At 44.3% G+C, this 17,381-nt stretch overlaps 1 protein-coding gene across 10 annotated transcripts in view; it reads left to right on the forward strand.

The window, feature by feature from the left end:
• ralgapa1 (Ral GTPase activating protein catalytic subunit alpha 1) overlaps positions 1-17,381 on the forward strand; it is an 85,212-nt gene that overhangs the window by 14,515 nt on the left and 53,316 nt on the right. For 6 of the 10 annotated variants that reach the window (XM_054730147.2, XM_070547088.1, XM_054730143.2 and 3 more), the window contains 14 exons: positions 96-236; positions 798-2,624; positions 4,745-4,869; positions 4,945-5,158; positions 6,887-7,072; positions 7,880-8,044; positions 8,188-8,381; positions 8,469-8,567; positions 8,740-8,895; positions 9,866-9,994; positions 10,073-10,198; positions 10,694-10,752; positions 13,957-14,065; positions 16,143-16,253. In XM_054730147.2, coding sequence (XP_054586122.2) covers positions 96-236; positions 798-2,624; positions 4,745-4,869; positions 4,945-5,158; positions 6,887-7,072; positions 7,880-8,044; positions 8,188-8,381; positions 8,469-8,567; positions 8,740-8,895; positions 9,866-9,994; positions 10,073-10,198; positions 10,694-10,752; positions 13,957-14,065; positions 16,143-16,253 — 3,641 coding nt within the window. The remainder of the gene's footprint in view (positions 1-95; positions 237-797; positions 2,625-4,744; positions 4,870-4,944; positions 5,159-6,886; positions 7,073-7,879; positions 8,045-8,187; positions 8,382-8,468; positions 8,568-8,739; positions 8,896-9,865; positions 9,995-10,072; positions 10,199-10,693; positions 10,753-13,956; positions 14,066-16,142; positions 16,254-17,381) is intronic. The other 4 variants (XM_070547090.1, XM_054730152.2, XM_054730149.2 and 1 more) reach the window with 3 other exon arrangements.

Raw genomic sequence — 17,381 nt, forward strand, 5'->3', positions numbered from 1 at the left:
CTCCACCCAAACATCCACCCGTCTTACTTCTCTGTACATCATCTCTTTTTCTCCCCTCCTGCTTGGTTTTCTCTCTTCTCCTCCGACTTCCTCAGCCCTGCGTAGCTGTTCTACCGGCGACTCTCTGCTGTCCTCAGCCTTTATCCGCAGTGCTAAGAGTGCTCCTGCTCTGGCTCCGCCTCTTCCTGTCCTCCACCACCACCCTTTTCTACCCCCCCTTGCCGACAATCTGGCAGGTACACTCTCTTTGCTCTACCTGTCGGCCTGCTGCCTGGACACTGTAGCCTGCGACATGCCTATCAGGACTGTTTCACGCGACTTGTCCAGAAAACCTGAGCGTGCTTGGTTGTAGTTTAGTAAACACTTGTTGCATGCGATGAATGTGGAGCCACGACCTTTAATAAAACGTGTTTACGTGCCTCTACCTCTCTCAAATGCACCCCGATTTCAGCCTCACGGAAAACGTGTTTTTAGATCTCTTGGTTTTCATGGTTATATGGAAAATGCCACAGATCATCCAGCTTACGTGCATGCAGAGTATTCATTAACTGCTTTGCACTGACCATTTATGGCAGAAAGTGGGTGTGTAGGAGGCGGGGTGCGATCCAAAAACACCTGAGGACATTTTGAGTTAGTTTTAAAGGTCTTCAAGTTTTTTCTTTGTGTTAGTAAATGCTTTTTGCTATGCTTGAGTTTGGTTTTAGTACGGATTCTTTTATAAACGAAGCCCCTGGTTTGATGATTTTCATTTCATGTGTTCAGAGTGTAAATTCTTGTTTTTTAATCTTCATCACCAGACCTCGATGATGCACCGATCCCGCTGTCGTCTCACACCACCCGGATGCGCCACTCGTCCCAGAGCGACGAGGCTCCTCCCGCCTCCTGTTCTGATGTCTTCCAGGGAGCGGCTTGTGACCTGGATATCCTAGGTCCAGCTTCTCTTGCCAGGAGCAGCAGTGCCTCTGACATCATGGAGCCCTTCATCGCAGAGCGGGTCAAAGGTGAAGAGCCCCAGGGGGACCCCCTTTCATTCCCAAATCCTCCCCACCACCACTCCACAACTCCCTCCTTAGTCGCAGCCAACAGCCACACAGCTCAGCCACTCTCACAATCCCTCACCTCCTCTACTACCACACCTTTTACCCTCTCCAACGGTGTTTCCATATCCTCAGAGGCACAAAATGGTAATGGTGTGTATGACCAGCCTTGGCTCCAAAGCGGCTCTCAAAGCCATGGTTCTGAGTGGGTTAGTGACTGGAACTCAGCCTTCACCTTTTCACCTGAAAAGGAAATTGATGCAGACGAGGGGGAAATGGGGGCTGAGGTTGAGGAAGACGATTTATTCTCTTCTATCAGGGACTACTTCAGTCACAAAGCAAGTGAAAGAAAGGAGGGGGCCGTAGAAGCGGATAGTTCTGGTCATGATTCGGAAAACTGCAGTACTTTACCTGCAGCGGTGCAAAAGCAGTCGCAGCTGGAATATGCGGGACTTGGCGAGGAAGGAAAACAGGTGATCAGTGAGGACAGACAGGTGAGTAAATCAGTGAGACACAGCAGTGTGGATTCCACCGAGGAGAGCGAGGCAGAGCAGCGCAGCATCTACGAGTGTCTGGAGCTGCAGTGCGAGTGGCCGTCGCCCAACGTTAAAAGCAGCGCTAGCTTAGAGAGGAACTCAGGCGAGAAAAGGGGAGGTGGCACTGGAACAGGACTGGAGAGGGAACCTGACATCTGGGGTGAGCTGGGAGAAACAAAACAAGATTATAAGGAAGAAGAATCAAATGACAGATCCAGTCTGATTAGGGAAGATGTAGGCACAAGTGACCCAACCGCTGGATCAAGTCCCCAGATCTCCGACTCAGCTAAGACCAAAATGTCCCGCAGTAGCACCAAACGACACAATTCTGGAGGTGTTCATGTCAGTTTCCGTCCTTCAACCGAGTCCGTTCAGTTCCACAACCCTCTGGAGACCAAGGAGGCCCACTGGAAAGCCAGGCTGCGTCGACTCAGTCACTTTCACACACACAGCCACTCGGCTGGGGAGAGAGCTGGCAGGTTGGGGTCAGGGACGGGAGGGAAGCCAGCAGCAGAGGGGACAGGTAAGTTTGGCTCTGGGACTGGAAGTGGCTGCAAAACAGGGTCGCATGAGAAGTTTTTTCCTGGAACTACTGTGGAATTTAGTGGGACAGGAAGTATGGATGGTGGCAGCCTGGAGAACAGGCCTGGTCCTGGTGGAGACAAGGACAAGCAGCAACCTGGATCCTGTTTGGGATCCAACCCGGGCCCTGAAATCAGCTCAGAGGTCCTGCCCAGTAGCTCGGGCTCCTCGGCCATGTCCTCTGTAGTGCGCGGACGATTAGGACGTCCCGCCTTGCGAACTCGAGTTTCCCGCTCACGCTCGCAAGAGCCCGGCAGCACTACCGCACGTCACCACCAGGGAGCTCTTCTAGGTGGCGTCTATAAGACTGTTGTCCACGCACTGTCCTCTAAACCTCGTCCCAGAGGCCAGGGATCATCCCAGGGCTCATCACCTCAGCGTCAGGGTCGGGCTGCCATGGGCGACGCGTCGCTAAAGGACCTCTACTCCCACGTCCTGGGCTACTTTGGACGAAAGACGCCCACGCCAGGTGAGGATTGCAACGACTGAAGTGCTGATAAGAGGACAGCTGTGGAGAAAAATACTCACCAGTAGATAAACACCAGCGACTTTTTTTCTTTTTGGCTGTTTTTAACTGGTTTGTTATGATGGAATGATATTTTTTTGGCTGAAACTCATCATCTTGCTGTTGGACTGAAACCAAATTCCTGTTGATGTGTTTCCTGTTGAACGTAGTCCCTCCTCCAGCCTGCCTCCTTTTTTCAAGGATCCCACTTCCTCCCATACCCTTTCACTTGTTTCTTTAGGTCAGACCTCCCTACCTCCTCCTATCTTTTCTAAGGGCTTTGGGATTTTAACCTTTTCACCTCCTCCCCTTCTCCACCTCCTCCCTTTCTTCGATTTCTGCATGCGGCCTCCTTGCGCCTCCTCCCTGGAAATAAGTTTGTCGGTTTGACAAAAGGCGACAACGGTCTACTGAGAAGCACAACTGTCTATGGAAGCAATGAAAGCACCAACTTAAGGAAAACTGAAGGTTCAGCTGACAGATGCTTCAGAGTTTAGTTAGTGGTTGTCACAGGAAAAGGGTTCCTGGGCTGTAGTTTATTTTTCTCCACTAGATGGCAGCATTGAGTCTGAGTAAGGTGACCATCCTCTTTACTGGAATGGTTCCTTAATAAATATTTATTTATTTAGTCTTTTAAATGATTATGTGATCTTGTGTTTCATGAAATCACTTTTAATTCTGAACCTGAATCTGTCTGGATGTGGACAAGATTGAAAAGTTGTACGTATTTTTATTATTTTTTTTACTAAATTCACAATATTATTTACGTCCAGTTAAACGTTTGGTTTGTTTACATATTTTCCACCTCTGCAGTATTCCAAGATGCTATTTACAGAAGTCCTTTGTGTACTTTAGTAATCGCATCTTATTCGGTTTTATTAATTCTTAGTGATTTAAATCAGCTGTGATTTGCTGAGGGATGTCGATCCCGCGAAACTCCGACCTCCCTGTTCTCTAACATTGAATGATTTTTGGATTTTCAGACAAAACTTTCTGTGTTGCTTGAAGTTTTACTGGTCTGGCATCTTTTCTTGCCATCCTGTTTGGATTTGGCTTTCAGGCGCCCGTTAATTACGCCTCGGTTTGTGTTGAAGTGGTTTGTTAGATATTAACTGCATCGAATTGCTGAGAGAAAAGTATTTTTTAAAGTCTGCCTCCTGTAATTTTAGGAATAACAGCAGATATTTTAAGTTTTCGTCAGCAGATCGTTGTTTATTTGACGCCACGTCTTAAAAATGGACCTTTTAGTAGACTTTTTGCATGTTGTTGCTTTTTCCTCACAGTTTTGCGTTAGATAATCTCCAGATATAATCCACACTAAGAAGAAGTCTGGATAACAAACTGATTGTGTTTGATTATGCATAGAATAATCCTGCCAATGCTCACGGAAGCAACAGAGGGGTTGAACGTGTTTACTCATTTGGTCCCAACAGAGGCCGACGTAGCGTCGAACCTGCAGGACACAAGATGTAAAGCATAGGTTGTCTCATTCTTGTCGTTTTAAAATGTAAACTGTTTTATTCTGTGGAGATTTAATTAGATATCACACTGAGCGCTGAATTTGCATTGACACTAATGATAATGTAACTCAAGTCTGACTTCACTAATATCGGCCTTTTTCTATTTGCTGCTTGTTTAAGTCTAACAAAGTAACTGTTTTTGTCTTTGTGCATGATGTGAATTAACTCCTGCATCGCTTCTCTGGGTTGGAATGTGCCTGTTGTGGCTTTTTTTTTAACCATTAATTATTTAACAGTCTCTAAATTCAAAGTGCGTTCACATCAGGGCTCTTTGTACAATAAATGGAGATTTCATAAGTCAGTTCCTGCTAGAAAATAAGTAACATTTGTCTGTTTTATTGACGATTCTTGAAGGTTTTTTGGGAGGAACAAAAACAGGTTCTGATCCAAAATAAACCGTCATCAAACCTTTATGTTGGATTAAATTAATTTAGGCTAATAGATCAGCAGCTAACAGACCCCAAGTGATAATTCACCATCTTCCTCGTTGCTCAAAATTTTGCTTGTTTGAGTTTTTTGTCTTTAACTCTAAAAGTGTGTTTGCTTGTGCGTGTACGTGTGTAGTTAACAAAGAGGAGGTGGTCCAGAAGGCCCGTCCAGTCTCCAGTGACGTGGGAAGCAGCAACCCAAACTTCTCAGACCAGATGGATGAATTCATTCAGGAGAGGCTGAGGGCCAAACGAACAGTGGTCAGTGCATCAAGGGCTTCGCTTTCTCATTAAAATGTCACACCATCTAAACATCTTGATCTGCCTGACCGGCAGGGTCGCCGTGGCAGCAGCCCCGTGACCCTGGAGGTTCCCAGAGACTTGCCCGAGCTGCTGGAGGGCGGTCAGTCTTCAGCGTCACATCAGGCAGCTGATGATGTTCCGTCGGCGTGGACGTCCCCTGCCAGCGCCAGCGGGTCTGATGTCATCAGCTTCGGCAGCCAGTCAGACTCCTTCAATGCCTTTCAATACTCAGCCTGCAAGTTTGATAGTAAGGAACTACTTATTCTACTTAAAGGGACTTTTCGGACTTTTGAATTTTTATGCTCGAGATCGCCCCCTCAGGCCAAAAACGTAACGGCAGCTTCAATAGTAGGCTCGTGCACGAGGCGCGCATGCTGTACGTGCACACTCCTTAACGAAAATAACAGCTGAGACAGTCCCGTGTGTGTGTGTGTGTGTGTGTGTGTGTGTGTGTGTGTGTGTGTGTGGGGGCGGGGGGGGTGGGGGGGGCCGGAGGACAAAGAACAGGAGAACGCGCAGCTAATTAATTAAATAATTTGGTTCTGTACCTTTCTCTTCAGCACAGCCGACAAAGGTTTATGATGGGTCAGTCCTCCTGCATGCTCAGATCATTCCCTTCCCTTGCTTGAAAAATTGTTCCAAAATGAAAGTTGAACCCACATCTTTTTCATCTGTGAATTCAATGCCGTTCGGCGAGTCTCAAATAAAAATTTGGGCATCTTACTGTAAAAAATATACCATTAATGTAAAAAATAAACTCTAAATGAACTATGTTCACATCGAGAATCAAACCCAGGTCTTCTACATGAGAGTCAGATATCTTACTAGGTGAGCTACACTCTAGTAACATTACAGTATCTAACTTTTATATCCTTGATGACAGCTGAAACAACGTCAAACCAAAGAACGGTTCGGAGTGAAAATGGCTATTTTGTTGCTAATTTGCAGGAAATATCTAGAAGAAAGTTCTACAGAAAGTAGCTAAGGGTCCTCAGAAATGTAGCTAGCTTTGTCACTAGGCGTTAGGAACAGCGACAAAGTGGCACTGCCTCTCTCTCTGCTGCTAAAGCTACGGATAGCAAATGCTACGGGCGATGCCTGAGCGTGAACGCGCATGAAGCAGCCTGCTCGACCCGAGCATCTCTCTTTTTCTGTGATTTTACAGAAAAACAGGCAATCACAGTAAAAATGCCAGGGCTCATTCTACAGGACCAGGGCATTGCAGGAGAATGTATGAAGAAGACATTTATTATTTCTATACATGTTTTGGCTGTCACACTTCCTTAGAGTCCCTTTAAATCATAATGTAATTTTTTGTAATACTCTGTTAAATATGTAGAAATATGTATCTGTATAATCCTGTTGCTCCATAAATACAGCCGCTCACATGAGAGAGAGAATCCCAACAACCCTCACTAAACACCCTGCTGCTAATCAACTAAAGGGACTTTAACTGTAAACACCTTCTGCTAATAAACTCATAATTCATGTTTGTGAAAATGAAATTGGGGAATGATGGTCAGAGAGGCTGAAGCAGCACTTTATCATTTATAATGATTGTTTCTCATGCAGCACCTTCTGCACTGTAACTGCTCAGTCTGTAACTTTGTCTTTTTATTTTACTTCTTACCTCGAATTTAATTAGTGTATTTTTAGATTTGATTTTACAATCTGCTGTTTTATGTTGTCGCATTGATTTTAATGTTTTATGTTTTTCCTGATCTTGCACCTGGAAAGCACATTGAATGACTTCTCTGTATGAAATGCGTTATATAAATAATGAAGCTTCCTTGGAGGGTTTCTTATTTAAAAAAACCTTCAAAGTCAGATTTGTTTAACGTTTTAAGTCACCAAAGAATATTTACTTTTTACTTTTTCATTTGCATTTCTGCCTTCAGCCACACAAGAGAACTGTTTATGTTTTCCTGGCATTTTTTAAAATTGCTGCGACTATTCTGCATATATTCTTTTACAGATTTTACCTTTAGTTCAGACACTTGTGGAGGAGGAGCTGGGTCTGGAGGCGGCGGTCGAGGCAGCTCACTGGACCAGGACAGTCTGGGCGGGGGCTTAGCCTGTGATGAGCAGGAAGTGGCCAGTTTGACAACACTTCACATCGACTCGGAAACCAGCAGTCTTAGCCACACCGTCACTGTTACTGGTATGTGCACATCAGGAATTACCAATGAAATTACAAATAACTGGAAAATGATTCTGAAACGGTTCATCATCTGTAGGGATGTCCCGGTGCAACTTTTTTCACTTCCGATAAGATATCGATATTGCAGCCTTCAGTATTGACCGATACCGATATCAGCACAAATCATACGTACTTTTACCTGTTTAATAGCGTGGAATGTATAAAAGGCTCGATCAAGTGATATTACTCAGACAGAAAACAAAAGCCAGCGACAGTGAGTATAAAACACTGACCAATTTTTTATTAACCTGTGGTTGCATCAACGTGAACAGCTGAGGTTAGGGACATATGGAAAAAAGCACAATGTTGTTCACTGACCCAACTGCTACAAGTTAAGTGTCTAAAGTTTCTATTTCACACCCTGAAAAAAATCCTCAAGCAATGTTTGGTGATCCTGCTTCAAACGCACGATGAGGTTGAACATAGCAATCTTCCCCGGTTCTGTTCCACCACGGGAAACGTGTGCATGACAAGTGTTGCACTGAGTAACGAAAAACACAGCCACATGGCCGGCATTGTTCCTTGCTACTTTGCTAGCACGCACTGTTCTGATCACGTGGACTTTGCATGCGGGATCTGGGCGCCGATGGATGGAATTGTTGGAATGGAATTTAAAGCGGAACTTTCTGCTAATATCGGAGATTTTTGATGCAGTCCGATATAATCCGATAGTGTTTTGGGACCGATATCAATATCAGAACAGGACATCTGTAATCACCTGTAGCGTAAAGATAAATGGAAGGCTTGTCACGTGTTCTCCTTCCTTAGGTTCTGAGAGCGCTTCGCCCATGCATTCCCTTGGAGGTTCTCGTTCCCAGACCCCCTCCCCTGCCACTCTGACAGCCGATCACTCTGATCACACACACTCACACACACACCTCCAGCTGGACCAGAAACTCCACAACTCTGTTCTGCAGACCCCCGACGACCTGGGTAATTCTCCTGCTTACAAACATCTCACTTCTGTTGGTTAATCCTATTTATGAAGAGTAACGTGATCCAGGAAAACACTTTAAAGTCACATTTCTGCTTTTAATGAGACGAGAATCCCAGATTGACTTATTGATCGGTTCCAGAAACCAGTGAGTTCCCCACTGAGGACTGCAGTGTGATGGCAGGCGGTTCTCTAACTGGGTGGCACGCAGATGTTGCCACGGTGATGTGGAGGAGGATGCTGGGCATCCTGGGAGATGTTAACAGCATCAAGGACCCAGAAATCCACGCTCAGGTCTTTGACTATTTGTGTGAACTGTGGCAAAACTTGGCTAAGGTGAGAGCTAGCGAACACATTTTTTTGTTCCCCAACTTTGAAAGTGGTAAAAACTGGTGGTGTTTATTTATTTATTTATTTTTTCAGATTAGGGATAATTTGGGTATTTCTTTGGACAACCAGTCGTCTCCCCCACCTCCTGTTCTAATTCCTCCACTCCGAATCCTCACCCCTTGGCTCTTTAAGGTAAGTGTGAGTGAAAAGTCACCAGGATTTCTAATCCGAACTCAAGTGTTCGATGAAACGGGTTTCTTTCCACATATACTGGATAAATGACAAAAAGTAAATAAAATAAAATTTCTGTGTTTTATTTATTTATTTATTTATTTTTGCTGTTGTTGTTGCGTTCTCTCATAAGGCCACCATGTTGACGGAGCGTTTTAAGCAAGGGAAGCTTCACGCCTACAAACTTATATGCAGGATCATGAAGAGGCGACAGGATGTTTCTCCAAACATGGACTTTCTCACACACTTCTACAACATCATGCACCAAGGGTTGCTGCACCAGGACCAGGTGGGCTTTTCTAAAACGGTCAAAGATTATGCAATAATTGAAAACTAGCATCTAATTAAATACAGTGAGAAAATCCCAAAAGAGTTTAACGTTTCAGTCATTTTAGAAGGAAGGAAGGTTATGCTGAAACATCTTTCATACCCAGCTGGCTTGGATTCCCACTTTTTCGTCATCGTCTTCCTCCGCTTATCCGGGTCCGGGTCGCAGGGGCAGCATCCCACCTAGGGAGCTCCAGACTGTCCTCTCCCCGCCTTCTCCACCAGCTCCTCCGGCAGGACCCCAAGGCGTTCCCGGACCAGATTGGAGATGTAACCTCTCCAACGTGTCCTGGGTCGACCCGGGGGCCTCCTGCTGGCAGGACATGCCCGAAACACCTCCCCAGGGAGGCGTCCAGGAGGCATCCTGACCAGATGCCCAAACCACCTCAACTGGCTCCTTTCGATCCGGAGGAGCAGCGGTTCTACTCCGAGTCCCTCCCGAATGTCCGAGCTCCTCACCCTATCTCTAAGGCTGAGCCCGGCCACCCTACGGAGGAAACTCATTTCGGCCGCTTGTATCCGCGATCTCGTCCTTTCGGTCATTACCCAAAGCTCATGACCATAGGTGAGGATTGGGACGTAGATCGACCGGTAAATCGAGAGCCTGGCTTTCTGGCTCAGCTCCCTCTTCACCACGACAGATCGGCTCAGCGTCCGCATCGCTGCAGACGCCGAACCGATCCGCCTGTCGATCTCCCGATCCCTCCTACCGTCACTCGTGAACAAGACCCCGAGATACTTAAACTCCTCCACTTGACTAAACAAAGGAAGGTCAGTGAGTGGGGGTGCCGTGTCTCCTGCCACAGCTCCGACAATTGTAATTTGACGACGGCTGCCAAATAGCTCCAGAGTTGTCTAAAGTGGCTGCAGTAACCACGTTTTACCACAGAATGTATTTTTACTTCATTACTACATATGCACCTGTACTCTAGGACATTGTGAACACCATCATCAAACACTGCAGCCCAAGGTTCTTCAGCATCGGTCTACCTGGGGCCACCATGTTGATGCTGGACTTCATCGTTGCAGCTGCTAGAGTCACAGCCTGTTCGTCGCTCAATGTAAGAAACAGAAATTGCAGATGTTTAGTTTACATTTTCTCGTTTTCTCACCTTTCGTCCTTTTGTCTCCTCTCTCAGGCTCCCAGAGTGGAGGCCCAGATCCTCCTTGGGTCTCTTGTGTGTTTCCCTAACTTCTACGAGGATCTTGCCGCCCTCCATCCGACTACGGCTGACGTGGTGCTAACAAAGTTTCCTGACATCAAGGTAGACTGCAGTAATATGTGTGTGTCTGAACCCAAACCCAGAAACTTTGATCTGGGTCGGTCCTAATGCTGTAACTCATGCCTGCTGCCCGCGGGGGATCTCTGAGCCACATGTTAGGTTAATGTCTCATCAGATATTCCTGAAACAGCTCAGGGCTGTGGGAGTAATGTTGTTTTTGTTGTTGTTGCCGTATAAACGGTTAATTCCAATGCGTGGCAGCACCTCAGGCCCTCGCTCTGCTTTCTTACGAGCCAGAAACTTGTTTTGAATCACTAAGCAATCATTAACAGCACTGAAAGGACGGGACCAGAGCGTGTGTGTGTGGAACTGTGTGTTTTGTGCTGCATGTGTGTATTTGATGTACAGCATAAAGGCGTGTGTGAGTCTTTGTGATTTCTAGATGCTTATTCATTGCACACACTAGATTTGATGGTTATGTGGATTTATTTCACCTTTAGAAGACTTTCGTAACTATTTGGTTATTTGTATTTTTAGGAGCACATAATCAAAACCATCCTGACTTCAGCCAGGGAGGAACCCTCGGCTCCTGCTAGGTAAGAGCTGCAGGAGGAGGTTATTCAACTTTATCACAAAGATGTGTGTGATTGAATGGATTGGGCTGTTTGCGTACAGCTTAAATGAGAAGAAGTGGAATTAGAGATAATACACTTGTCTGTGGATTTGTTAACCAGGGTACCTAAAAGGGAACGTTGTCAGGGTGAAATCAGTTTGGAGAATCTGGGAGAAACCCTTCAAATATCAGCCTTTCAGATAGCGATGGGTAGAGCCCTGCACGGGCCTAAAATCTGAGCCCGTGTCCGGCCCGGCCCGAGGGGGTGGAGCCCCAGCCCGACCCGGTCCGAAAAGGTTTTCAGAGTTCTCTGGCCCGACCCGAGCCCGACTATTTTTAACCAACTAAATGAAAACAAAGTGCGTCAATCCTGACCAATGTGTTAAAAGACGTGCAGGATCCGATCAATTTGTTTTTCCCTCATTTATCGTCACGGAGATAACGGCGCAGTGGCTCTGGTGGTAATCAAGTTAAATTTTATCTCTTTCCAACAATTTTCACAAGAAAACGAAACAGTTAAAAGCAGGGCTTGTGTTGACCGGACAGTTCCCGTATTTGACCGTTTATTTTGACGGAGAAAGAATAGAAAGAATTACCCCGACGCATGCAGACGAACTGACATTTTATTCTACGCACATCGCAGATGTAGCTTAATCACTCAAGAAAAGATTCCCATCTGAACATCTGAGCTGGACACTGCTCAGCGCAGCTCGCTGTCGGCGCGTATGTGCACAGCGAGCTGAAGATGTGGAGATTGGCTTGGAGAGCGACGCAGAACCAGAGCGCCTGCAGGAAGCTTCCTCCCACTGAAGCGAGTGTTTTCCAAACCCTGTCTCTCAGAGAGACTTGTCACTTAGAAAATGTTCCCTGATTATGAAACTTTGGCTGAATAGCGCGTGTTCCTGTCTCCAATGTGGCGACACATCCAGGAGCCGTCTGAGGAGAAGCCCAGAATCTCACATCCTCTTCAGCTCAGGAAGCGCCTATGATTACACACAAGCGTGACGCGTCAACCCGGTCTCACAGTTTACGCAGACAATCTTTACATAGAATTGACTTGCAGATATAAAATTAATGCAGTAAAATATAAAGCTTTTTATTTAAATATCCATTCATTATTTTACAAGCACAGAGAGCCGCATCAGATGGATGGAAGAGCCGCGGGTTGCCGGCCACTGGTATAGCCTATAAAATAACATGTTGAGGACGCAAACTCAATACATCTTGTGAGGTAATAATTTCTCAGAGTTTTGCAGTTGCAGGCGGAAGTGTAACACACGCGTTGCCGTTGCGGGCGGTAATGGTCAGAAATTCAGCGGGAGCGGGCAGGAGCGGGATGAAGAAAACAGTCCCGCGCAGGGCTCTACTGCTGCGTTTAAGTGTTTCACTTTTCTTATGAATTCGATTAAAAATAAAGGCGCCCGGCCCGTGTCTGAGGTAATTACACAGTCATTGGCCCGAGGGCCTAGGGCTTCAGTGCAGTTTCAGATCAGAATATGGGAATTTCCACCATCTAAAGCATCGAATCCCACTTGCTTCATGTTACAATGCTGTTCACCTTCATTATAAATAACCATCTAATGCAAAAGAGACATCGTGTAGAAATTACAACGACAAACACACTTGTGTTATAAAAGTTTGACATTTAATGATTCAAATGGTGGAAATTCTCTCCCAGGGTTCTTAGAGTTCCTTGAAATCCTGGATGAATATTTTCACGGTTTAGAAAAAAATATTTAAAGTTTTTAAAAGTGTGTCTCAGTAATATTTTTACTTTTATGGGATTAAGGAATTAAATGACCATGTTAGTGAATCGTTAGTTTATTTACTTGTGAGTCTTTCCCTCGTCTGATGCTGGGAACCCTTGAAAATGCTTCAACTCGATTTTGGTAGACAAGTAGGGCCCTCGCTCTGGAAGACGAGCCTCTGTTGTGTTTAGCTTCATTCCTCCAGGAAAAATAATCTGATTCACCAAACTGAAATTGCTCATAATAGGGGTTGTATCGACTAGTCGACTTCACTGCCCTGTAGTGACTTTTTGTGCATGTCATCGACTAGTCGCTGTCACGTGATAATGACCGACAAGATGCAGTTCTCGGAAAAGACAGCAGCCTGCTGTCAGCAGGTGACGAGCCCCTGCGCGTCGAGAGGCAACGCGCTGTACCAGAGCGTCGGTGCTGACGCCCGCGGTAAAACGGACTTTTGACCGAATTGTGACCTTTACCCTCTTGCAATTTAACCTTCCCGTCACCCCCATCCTAACCTTAACCAGCTTGTGCATGCAAAGCGCTGATCGTTGATGCGCTCCAGACATCTGCGTCCTGAGCACGGCCACAGTAACATTATCAAATTAGGTGTCGCCACCTCAAAAACTAATTTAACACGTGATCGTTCATGTCGGCTCATTTCCTTTTATATTTTCTGTCTTTTATTTGCGCCTGATGCGTTTCGCTGCTGTGGAGCGGGGCGCATCACCTGTTTTGTCCTCCGGTGACACACCTCACCGGTGCGGCCGGCGCACACTGCGCTGTTTTTGCGGTCGGTATCTTTTAGAACTGCAGTTCAAAGGTAACTCATGAGGTGAATATATATGAACCCAGGTAGCAGTTTCTCTTTAGGATTGAGAGGAGATGCAGGAAGATAATAAACAGACAGGACAGAAAAATAGTCAAATAAAAACAAGTTAGTTTTTGTACCTGCTGGTTGCAACAAACAGACACCATTGAAGGTAACCAGAAGTGAGGAACAGAAAATTAAATAATTATTTTAATGTTTAGAGCAGCAGAAACTCTGAGAGGCTGCAGGCGCATCAGTGAGTTTGCGGCCGCTGCGCGCGGGGGGTGGGGGCTGAAGCAGAAACTACCGTTGTTTGAAGAAATGTGTTTAACTTAGAAAATGTGGGCGCAATTTTAATTGTCAAACTCCAGCGACCCCCCCCGCGTCGAAACAAACGCTTGGTCACCCATCGTCAGTTTTAGCCGCTTCAGGTATGTGATGTCATCAACGACTAGTCGAAGTCGACTTGATTTTCATTACTTGACGGTCGACTTAAAAAAAAATTGTCATGCAACCCCTAGCTCATAACTACAACAAAAGTACAAAAGTCATTGTTTCTACTGCATTAATATTTTAATTATCCCTGTTTTATATTAGTTCTGTCAGTAAAACACACATTGTTATTTTTTAGGTGTGTGGCGTTGTGCAGTCTGGGTATCTGGCTGTGTGAGGAGCTCTCGCATGGGACTGAGCATCCACAGATTAAAGATGCTCTCAATGTCATCTGTGTTACGCTGAAGGTGAGTCCCCGCCTTTTTACAAAAATCCCTCGTTCTGTCCTGATTTTGTCGTTTTACCCAGTAAGACTCCAGTAATGGAATCAGCTGACTCTGTTGAGACTCTGAATGAGCACTAATCCTTCAATGAAGGAAGTTTAACTCCCGGAATCATAGTTGTTAAGTAAATCAGAATGGTATGAAAATATTTTCTTTTAATTATAATTGTTTCCGAAAAGTCTGTATTGGCTTGGATTATTGGGAAAAGAACTACTGAACTAAAGAAAATGTAGATATTTCAGGAGAAACTAAAATATTACCATAAATAGTCATTACATTAATGTGATCATTAGTTTTTGTCTCAAATTACATTCCAACAATTATTCCCTCAAATAAAGAATGTAGCAAAAAATAATATATATAGTTTTCTTGATGTGGAAGTTTAATAATAAGAAAATTTAAATATTACACATTGAAATAGTGAAAGATGAATAAATGCCATTTAAATCATAAATGACTAGTCTGCAGCTGAAGTTGGTGCAGAAAATGTGTTTAAATGAACAATAATGTTCATACAGTTCCTGATGGAATTAATTAGCATTTTTGTTACACAGTGAAGTGTAGTGAGGACAAAAGAGACATGCTGACTTGGTTGATGAACAAGGAAAACCAGTTTAATTACTTCTGGTCAAAAAAGAATCAGAAGATCCAGCTGTCTTCAAAATGGCCACCCATCCATCTCTCTTCCAGTCTCAGTCACTTTCAGAGAGAGATCCTTGCCACACCCGGCCAATCACCTCGGCCTTTCACAGAAGAAAAGAAAATGTTAACATTCATACCGCCTTCAGCTATTTTCGATAATTAGATAGTCTACACGTAAATCACATCACATTTACAAATAATTCATTCTATGCTTTTCTTTAAAAGTTCTCCACTCAGGCATTTTACTATAAAAAGGCAGCATTAGAGGCGGGCTTCCTCTTTAGCTGGTTCAAGATGGCTGCCTCCTGAGGGTAACAAACAAATTCATGTTTAACACAGATTGCATGAATACTCTTTAGTTAAATAAAACAGATTGCTTCTCAACAATTTTCATATTTTAAAAAATAATTATATTTAAAACGTATTTGATAAGGAAGCTCGTGCTGAGTTTATTCATTTGTGAAGTATTTAGTGCAATAGAGTAGAAACTTTATATTTAGTTATTAGGCTGTGGAAGTGGTTACCATGGTGACCTACAAGCACCTCAAGTCTGAAGGAAAATGATAGTTAATGTTGGGGAAATTGTCTCAGTGGCTCGTTTTAGGCAACTGGACTCAAAGGCCTGTGGATCAGAATAATACTGTCCAGCATTTACTATCTCATCCTGAGCCAAGTGACTCTAGACACACACACACACACACACACACACGTGCGCGCCTTTCCCACCTTGGAGTCCCTCGCTTATGTATCGGCAGCCAAAGGCCTGCAAAGACACCGCAGCAACACACACACTTGCATTCACTTGGGAGGAAACCCTGGACTGTAAATATGTTTGGTTCTTCTTCAAAAAGGAGACTAATCCAGGGGGAATGCTGCAAGCTGTCACACACACACACACACACACACACACACACACACACACACACACACACTCCAGCATGTATGCACTCGTGTCTTGTCCATTTTTTTTATCTCTGGTCTCCGTAGCAGCCAGAAACTTCAGCCATGTGAGACACACGCACGCACACACACACACACACACACACACAAACACACAAACACAAACACACACACACACACACACACACACACACACACACACACACACACACACACACACACACACTTACACAAAGCTGGAGGAATTGCTGCTTCCTCGTTTTGGCCACTTTCTCTTCCATCATCATCATCATGGAGAATTTCTGGTTTTCAGGAGTGGATTCTCATTGAAGTCTAACTAATCTGTAAATCCTCTCCTCATTGACGACCCTTGAGTTTACACAAACTAAACAAACTGTTTAAAGCTCTATAGAAACAAAAGCAACGTTATTCAACATTTATTTTCATCTGTGCCATGTTGGCTCACATGTGACGTCGTTTTGTGTTTCTCGTCTCTTAGTACCCCAACAAGAACGTTGCGCTGGTGGCTTCAGACATCCTTCATTTGCTGATCAGCTATGCGGATCATCTTCAGAAATTCCCTCCAGAAATGCCAAAGAAGATTGTAGAGGTACAGAGTTGTGTTCACAGGTCATGTTGATAACGGAGGGTGGCTTGTGTTGTACCATCTGCAACTCCTGAAGACAAATGTAATCACAATTACCGCTAGGGTTGTCACGGTATGAAAGTGTAACCTCACGGTTATTGTGACCAAAATTATCACGGTTTTCGGTATTATCGCGGTATTTTTTTAAACGTGCTACATTTTGAGACAACTAAATAAACCCTGTATGTCAGGAAATATTGTCCTCAGTTTGTGTCTAAATTTTGCCTAAAATGTGTTATTTTGTCATTTTGTTGTTTATTTGTTTACATTTTTCCCCTTTAGTCTTTAAAATACCAATATTTGCCCATAACTTCTTATTTTTGTCTGTTTGATGTCATCATTTTAAAAATATTAGATCAAATGATACTCAGTACTCAAGTAGCCTTCTAATCAGATACTTTTTTACCCTTACTTGAGTAATAAACCCTATATCAGGAAAATATCGTCCTCGGTTTGTGTCTAAATTTAGCCTAAAATGTGTTATTTTGTCATTTTGTTGTTTATTTGTTTACATATTTCCCCCTTTAGTCTTTAAAATACCAACATTTGCCCATAACTTCTTATTTTTGTCTGTTTGATGTCATCATTTTAAAATATTAGATCAAATGATACTCAGTACTCAAGGAGCCTTCTAATCAGATACTTTTTTACCCTTACTTGAGTAATAAACCCTATATCAGGAAAATATTGTCCTCGGTTTGTGTCCTTCCAGTGAGCTTTGCAGATGTGGGAAAATATCATCAGTAATCGTTGTTAAATTCATAATTATTCTCGGAGAGAGACCAACTCTTATCTGCCCCTGGGAGCCCCGTAATGCATAGCGTCATTTCAACATGGGGGTGTCCGCGACACGGTTTATATGCAGGTAGCGGCGCTGCGGCTGCTTTATATAACGACTCGTTGCATTCTCCCTCAACCCAAATCCTCGGATCACGCATTTTAGCTAAAACGCTAACGTTAGCTTGCCTTGCGTTGACTGTAGAGTTGTGGGTGATGGTCACGCAGATGTGTCATGAGATTTGAAACATTGCTGCCTTTCACAGACACTTTTTCTGCACGTGCTGCAAACAGGATAGCCGTCTTCTATCAGCT

Source organism: Nothobranchius furzeri, chromosome 18 (genome assembly GCF_043380555.1).
Source record: "Nothobranchius furzeri strain GRZ-AD chromosome 18, NfurGRZ-RIMD1, whole genome shotgun sequence".
In the NCBI taxonomy this organism is placed as follows: Eukaryota; Metazoa; Chordata; class Actinopteri; order Cyprinodontiformes; family Nothobranchiidae; genus Nothobranchius; species Nothobranchius furzeri.